Source organism: Triplophysa dalaica, chromosome 23 (assembly GCF_015846415.1).
Source record: "Triplophysa dalaica isolate WHDGS20190420 chromosome 23, ASM1584641v1, whole genome shotgun sequence".
NCBI lineage: Eukaryota > Metazoa > Chordata > Actinopteri > Cypriniformes > Nemacheilidae > Triplophysa > Triplophysa dalaica.
Genome location: NC_079564.1, coordinates 17,351,670 through 17,359,285, shown reverse-complemented (window position 1 = coordinate 17,359,285; position 7,616 = coordinate 17,351,670). Strand labels below are relative to the sequence as shown.

General features: G+C 35.6%; 1 protein-coding gene across 2 annotated transcripts; it reads left to right on the top strand.

Moving 5' to 3' along the window:
- The first annotated feature begins 4,014 nt into the window (after positions 1-4,014).
- LOC130413652 (C-reactive protein-like) lies at positions 4,015-6,121 on the top strand. Of its 2 annotated transcripts, XM_056739019.1 has the most exons (3): positions 4,015-4,130; positions 5,188-5,258; positions 5,477-6,121. In XM_056739019.1, the coding sequence occupies exons 2-3, from the start codon at positions 5,192-5,194 to the stop codon at positions 6,106-6,108; spliced, it is 699 nt and encodes a 232-aa protein (XP_056594997.1). In that variant the 5' UTR covers positions 4,015-4,130; positions 5,188-5,191; the 3' UTR covers positions 6,109-6,121. The 2 variants fall into 2 exon arrangements, with proteins under 2 accessions (XP_056594997.1, XP_056594998.1); XM_056739020.1 differs by lacking the exons at positions 4,015-4,130; positions 5,188-5,258 and adding an exon at positions 5,262-5,334.
- The last annotated feature ends 1,495 nt before the right edge of the window (positions 6,122-7,616 follow it).

Below are 7,616 nucleotides of genomic sequence, written 5' to 3'. Positions count from 1 at the left end.
CTTCAGCCATTGTCATGCCATGGACAATGACATGGTCAATGACTGTTGCTCGCATCTCGTCCGTAATGATGGTGCGAGGTTGTCTTGCTCTCCCTCCTGGACCTCCTGGAACTTGATTTTACTTTTTATACATGTGGTCACAGCATTAGCAACAAGTGTCTTCAATTTTGAGTCGTTGTGTGTAATGATTGACAGCAGGTGTGTTCATTGTGTTCAAATATTGCTGACTGTGGCAAGCATTTTGCATCACATGAGCTTTCATTTGAGAATATGAGCAGAGTTCTTTTGCAACTTGTGTTTTAGCAAGGGAAAATGTGAAGATTTATGAGAACGGAGGATTGTGTTTTGTGAATTGTGTCTTCATGTGAAATGTGTTTATGGTATTGGAAAATGATGGCTAGATTTGGTAAATGTGTTTAGACAACTGGTCATTTGGTTTAGAGGATTGTCTTTTGTGTTTTAGCATTTGAGAAATGCTTTTATCTATTTTGATGATTCATACTCATCACAAGTCTTTTTTTATTGTTTCTTGCTTTTTTCTATTTGATCTGCAGCAAGATGCTGATGTCAGCAGTTTTCATCATCTGTTTGCAGTTTCTTGCCTAAGGAACTGCTAATGGTAAGATATTTTATAATAATAAATCACATGAATTCCCTGCCTAGACTTTTACTAGACTTTTCTAAACTATTGACTTCAGAATCCACATTTTACAAGTTGTTAGTTACAAAAGTTACACAAAAACTTACCTTTTTATTTTTTTGGGGGTCACAATTCAACAGTTATATACAGTTATATAACAGTTATATATAGAGAGAGAGAGAGCGAGAGAGAGAGAGAGACAGAGAGAGAGAGAACAAATAAGAATCAACCAATCACCAAAAGTATTTTTTGACATGCAAATAATTCATTCAGCCTGTTGGATTATACTTAACACTTTTAAATAGATAATGATGAATTATTATGCCGTATAAGAGCGCAAAAGATGTTCACTAAACAACAGAATAAAATATGTTATTTCTCAAGAGAGTTGGTGTAACATTAAATAAATGTTGTAAAATTAAAAGTTAACAATGCCACATCTTCTGTATTTAATGTAATTTAAGGGCCACAAAACTATAGGTTTCGTTTTTTACTCTGAAATAAATATTATCTTAGAATGTGACGATTATACTGGCCTTTAAAACTAAGATAACAGCATCTAACAACTGAGAAGTTTTAATCAGGTAAAAGGCTTTTTCATTTTTAGAAGAGCCAGTGAAATATCAAACCATGTCAAGGATTACAACAAAATAAGACTCCAACCTTTTTTTCACAGGCAAGGTCACATATTTTAAATAACTTACAAAAAAGTCCAAGTAAGAGTTAATGTAAAAACATGTTGTCGTGAATATGCTTGCAGTGTGTAATACAGCATCTTCTGACATTTTGTTTCAGATAATTGTTTGCATATAAATGATGACTAAACATAGGCCTATCTTTTAATTCTTGGAACATTTGTTATACTAAAGCAATAAAAATATACTTTACTGCTTAAATTAATCATATTTATGAAGTTTAACTTTTGCACTTATGATAATTGACCATGTTTTTAGTTGTATTGAACCATAGTAAAACCATGGATAATTGTCATGGATGATTCAAATGTCATTCGGTTCGTGATGACAGAAACTTAGCTTTTCAATGCTTTGAATCAACTGAACTGATTTCTTCGCAAAATGATTCAGGGCTTCGAAACGTCCAAAACACACACTGCTGGCGCCACCTATTGGTAAAAACGTTGCAAAAGCAAAGAGATAGGCCAAACTCAATTTAAGATTTTACAAAGCAATTACTGATGTTTTTGCAAAATCGTAAGGTTTTATACATAAACTACAAATCAGTAAATACAATTAAATATTAGTTCCTTTATTCATTGTTCTAGTTTAAGGCTAATCAGAGCAGTGACATATAAATAACTATCACTGTTCCCCTTTTAATCATACAATTGTTTGTCATTAAAACTGTCTAGAAAACCAAGCAGGTAAGGTAGTGATATCGGTATGGAGAAGAACAGTGTTGAAATTATTTTGCTAGCTTTATATAAAAAACAGTTCTAATTTAAATCCCAACAAGATTTTCTCTTTTTGTTTTAAAACCCAAAAGGATGATCTCTTGGTAACATTATGTTTGACAAGAATGAAACTGTTCTAAAAGTAAAACAGACAAGAAGACGTGTCATTGTGATTTTTAAGTTTATAAATTGTTAAGCACTTGAAGGCGGGATGTCCGATTTCTCATAGCGGTAGTTGATGTTCAAATCACCAAAACAGACACACCCCTACCCCCAGGGGCGTAGAAGCTTTTCAAAAGTGCGGGGGATGGATGTGTTTTGTTTGTTAACAATGAAAACGTTGAATGTAATGACAGAACGGTACAAAAGATATAACATACAAGATATAAAAAGCTTCACATTTAAATGTGTGATACTAGTAAAGTATAAAAACACATTCGGAACACACAGAAAATAAGTCAAAACTCTGTTGTGAAAATACACAACAGTAGACTTGCTAATGAATCAGAAATACTTTAATAATCCCAGGGGGGAAAGACAGTGGAAAGCTTGATAGTGACATGGGTCTGACAGGACTGTGACTGTGACCGCTAAAGTTTGCTTACTTGCACCTTGAAAAGGGGAGATAAAAAAACGCCCACACAAAGCTTTTTCTCTGGTGGTATAAATAATGTAACAGTTTTTCTGTTTTTAAACATTAAAATAATATACACTTTTCGTTCATAGTTCTTCAACAGGTACAATCAAATAGGTAAGTATCCACAAAAGTATTCAGCTAAACAAAAAAAGCAATGTTCAAAATATCAAAATCAATAAACCCATAAATACAGTGCTTAAATACTTAAATACAGTCCTCGTCAATTCCCTGCCTTCTTCGTCACAATTACTTTATACATTGCATGCCACATAAATAAACGAATTTAGCTATTTCTGAACAATATCCCAATTTGCAATTAGCATTAGTCTAAAAACTAAATATAATTCAGAAAACACTCGACATATCAACAAAACATAAACAGAACATCTCCCCAAACACCTATCAAGGTTATTTAAAAACTTTGAAAGCATAAATACTCATTCAAAGTTGCTGGAAAAGGAAGACGTAAATAACCATTACCGTTCCCGCCTCCTCAGCACGAGCTAACCGATAAATCTAACACACCAAGAGAGGCGGGACTTAAGGCAGAACAGCCAATCATCATCCGGTCACACTCAAAGCCGGTGTTCTGTTTGAGTGGGAGGGGAGAGGAGAGGAAGCAGCCGCATCGAGCGCAGACACAGAGCGGCAAGAGAAACGCTGGAGCGACTGCTGTAAGGCGTTTGTACAAAACTGCGGAAAAACTGCAAAAAAGTGCGGGTATTTAACCCTCTCATCCCCCACGGTTGCGACGCCCCTGCCTACCCCCATTTTACGCTTTCGTCCATGTGCATCTGCTGATTGGCTACAAGGTTGTTTCGGTACTCGGCCCGACTTTGTCTAAACAAGCGTCATTCGGAAATCGGACACCCTGCCTTTAAAGATTTAGCACATAATTCATTATCTTTTTGCATTCAATTTCCTTTTGAAAATCTTTCAAATTGCATAAATTTTGCTGGTCATATGCTCTGCTGTGTTTGGCCAGAAAACTTTAGAACTACCACCACTGACCAAACACCCCTATAAAATGGTTGATTCGTTGTAGTTTTACAAACCTATATATGCAATAAAAACTGTTTAATAATTTATATTATTAATCAAAACCACAGCAGACACATGTGGGTTAACTTTGAGAACACCCCCTAGTGGTGAATCTTTGGATATATATTTATATATATATATATTTATATATAAATATATGAACTGATCATTACATTCACGAGTCACAAACATGTAAGAACAATTTACGCTTAACTAAGATTAATAGTCAAATATACGGTATATTTGTTAATATTCTGAAATAAGACATTCTTATGGCGTAAATGTGACCACTTCAGGAAAGCAGCCTTCCGTTTCCATCGCTGCATCCTGCATGTGTTTGTCTGCGTGAAGAACATTTCAGAGCGATTGGAAGAAACTGTCAGCAGTAAAGGAGATCGCGCGTGAGTGTTTATTTAAGTTCATTTATTTAAACAAAATTAATATATAGACTACTCAAAAAAAAAGAAATCCATCTCTGTTGCAAATACAGCTACGGACAAAAATGAAGAGACCATTTCAAATCAGCATTTCAAGCATTCCAGTCCAGTCTTTTGAATTTTGATAAAATCAAACCTCAGGAGGGAAATAAATTCATCCAACAGCAATAATCCAGGTTATCACATAGCCTAAAATCTATATTTTTGAACTTTTTCTAAATTGGCTACACAATACAATGACTGTTGTATTGCTTTAAAGTGAATATGAACTTGTTTTCCTGCAGTATTTGAGGTCTGAAAAAATACAGATCATCTTTTCTGTTATTTTCACCTGTTTCTCTAGTTTTCTTTTCTATTGGCAAATTAATACAAATAGAAGTGGTGTGAGAAAATACATTATTTTTATATTTTTATTTGAAATTCGGGGTCTCACAAAGTGAAACAAATATGACCACTTTATCTAAACTCATATATATAGTACATTTTACAAACATGAACTCACAGTCTTTGAAACGGTCTCCCATTTTTTTTTCAAGCTGTATACATCTGATCTGTTTCAAGATATGGGGTGAGAAAGAGGGCGAAATGACACTTTTGTTGAAAAAACTGTAAAGTCCTTGTACTGCCGAAATGACACGAGTGAAATCTTAATCAATTTGGAGTTATTCATTACAAGCCAGAGGATTTATCACTGAACATACTACCAGTTGGTACCAAATGGGCATAACCGTATTGTAAAGAGAAGCTGTGGATAGCAGTTTGATTAAAAATGGCTAAAAAAACATTTGTGCCAAAAGGCGTGTGTGACATCATTTATAAAAAAAATGTATTATTTATTTTCAAATACTGTTCAATAAGAATACTGTCATCCATGTGTGTAACTCTTTATTATTAGATCATGTCAGATCAAAATATGATATTTTTTATTCTGGCTGTCCTGTAAAGTTGATGAAAGGTCACTTACGCCCCTCCAGTTCTCACACCACGAATTACACTTATTGCCGTTTCCTTTGATCTGCAGCAAGATGGTGGTGTTAGTGGTTTTCATCCACTGTTTGCTGTATGTGGGTTTCACCGGAGGAACTGCTGATGGTACCACATTTATATTAGTAAACCACATTCATTCTCAGAGAGGAAGTTTTCTTGACTATTCTCAACTAGTACTCAAGTAATGACTGAACTTACATTTAATATATTTTAGAAATATAAACAAAATACAAAACCAAATATGCAAAGCAGAATATAATTTTTTTTGGGTCCTAGCTGGGTGTCAACTGCATGTTGATGTTTGTCTTGTTTTTGTTTTGCAGTGGGTCTTGGTGGTAAATCCCTACAGTTTCCAGCCAAGACCAATAACGCCTATGTTAAAATCATTCCAGATAAACCACTGAGCCTTAAGGCATTCACTCTTTGCATGCATGTCACTGCAAAACTAATACGAGATAGAGAGATTATTCTCTTTGCCTACAGAATACCCTATGATGATGAGTTTAATGTTTGGATTGAGAGGAATGGAAAAGTTTCATTCTATCTCCGTAGTAGTGGTGACGGAGTGATTTTTGACTTGCCTTCACTCTCCACACTCCAAACCCATCTGTGTTTTACGTGGGAATCAGCCACCGGTCTCAGCGCCGCTTGGATGGACGGATGTTGTAGTGCTCTCAAGGTGTACAGAAAAGGTCACTCCATTCGTCCAGGTGGCGTTGTGCTGATCGGTCAAGATACGGATGCAGATGTGGGTCAGTTTGACAAAGAGCAGAGTTTTGTCGGTGAAATCAAAGACGTAAAATTGTGGGATTATGTTCTGCCTGCAAACCAGATTAAGGCGTTGTATGATAGAGATGAAGTGCAAACCGCAAATGTGTTGGACTGGGACACCATCAAATATGAGATACACAACAATGTTCTTGTGGTGCGGAGATATGAAATCTTTTGTTTATAAATACTGTTCACTTATTGTTGGCTAACAAAGCTTTACCACAGTGTTACCACTGTGTATTTTCATCAGAGAACATGTATTATTGGGCTTCCAGAGAGAAGGTAACAAATATTAAAAGGATAGATAAAAATGTAATTTCTATCATCGTTTATATAAACTCACATGGTTTAAAATGCATATGACTCTTTCTTCTGTGAAACAAAATCAATATACATAAACAAAAGAAGTGGTTATCAACGTTCTTCAAAATATCCTCAATTGTGTTCTGCAGAAGTACAGTATATACTGTATAGAGCAGGGTTCTCAAACTCAGTTCCTGGAGGAACGCAGCTCTGCACAGTTTATCTCCAGCCCTATTCCAGCACACCTGATTCAGCTAATCAACATCTTCAGGACTACTAGAAACTTCCAAACAGGTGTGGTTTAGAGCTGGTTGGAGCTAAACTGTGCAGAGCTGCTGCCCTCAAGGAACTGAGTTTGAGATGCCTGGTATAGAGAATAGTTAATGAACACAGGCATGTTTTAAGTCTTGCGCCAAAAGAGTGCAAGTGTGAAAGAAGCAAATAGGAAATGTAATCTTATCTGTTCACACAGGCAATTCATGTGCACATTATAAAGAAAATACCCCCATTGAACACCATAGGCTTGCTGTATTGGATGGATGACGGCATCTGCAAAATCAATAAATATATAAATCCGCAAATAAGTACATGGATGTGTGTAAATACACATGTTGATGTTAAAATACATATACAAAGTTTTACATTTGTGAGAAGCTAAAATAGAATTATATACATTTCTTTAATCATTCATTTATTTCTTTAATATGGTTACTTATATATTTTTCCTTAACACAACATGCTTTAGAATAAGATTTTTAATTAATTAATATTGACTACAGGAATTTAAAGTCTGTTTAATATTTGACCTGTGTTTCTCTCTACCTAAAATTTGTGATTCTCAGTGATAGCCACTGTGCGTGTCTGTGTGTGCGCGTGTGTCACGCATCTGTCTGTATGCGCATTTGTGTGTGTGCGTTAGTACGTGTGCATATTGTGTGTTTTGTATGTGGGTGTGTCTTCTGTGTTTTCACCTTTTTTGTTTTTACTTGTATAACTTCATGTTTTGCTCATTGTCAATAAGTTTCATGTACAACTGCTTTTTAAGAATGAAAATTGTATAAAGCGCTATATAAATAAAGTTTACCTGACTGCCGAGAGGACATCGATCATGCATCAGTGGGCGGATCTTGCTTGCTCATGTGAATTAACTTCAGGCTAGATGTTGCCTAGAAGCATAATGTCTAAAGCACCAAATTGTTCTGAATAAACGACAGGGCGACATAAACATCTTATGTCAGGCACGCAGATGACACTAGAGGCACATGACCCCTCAGATTCATAGTGACCGGCTAGGGGTGCCACCAGGGTTTCTGGGCCCTCTGGCTAATTTGTACTTCGGGCCCCCAAAGAGTTATTGCATATTGCTTTCAATTTTCAATTTTTTTCGCA

Excerpts from the sequence above, each read along its gene's own strand:
- LOC130413652 (XM_056739019.1), top strand. The coding sequence starts at position 5,192 with ATGGTGGTGTTAGTGGTTTTCATCCACTGTTTGCTGTATGTGGGTTTC. Across the intron at positions 5,259-5,476 it reads CACCGGAGGAACTGCTGATG|TGGGTCTTGGTGGTAAATCC; the intron begins GTACCACATTTA and ends TTTGTTTTGCAG.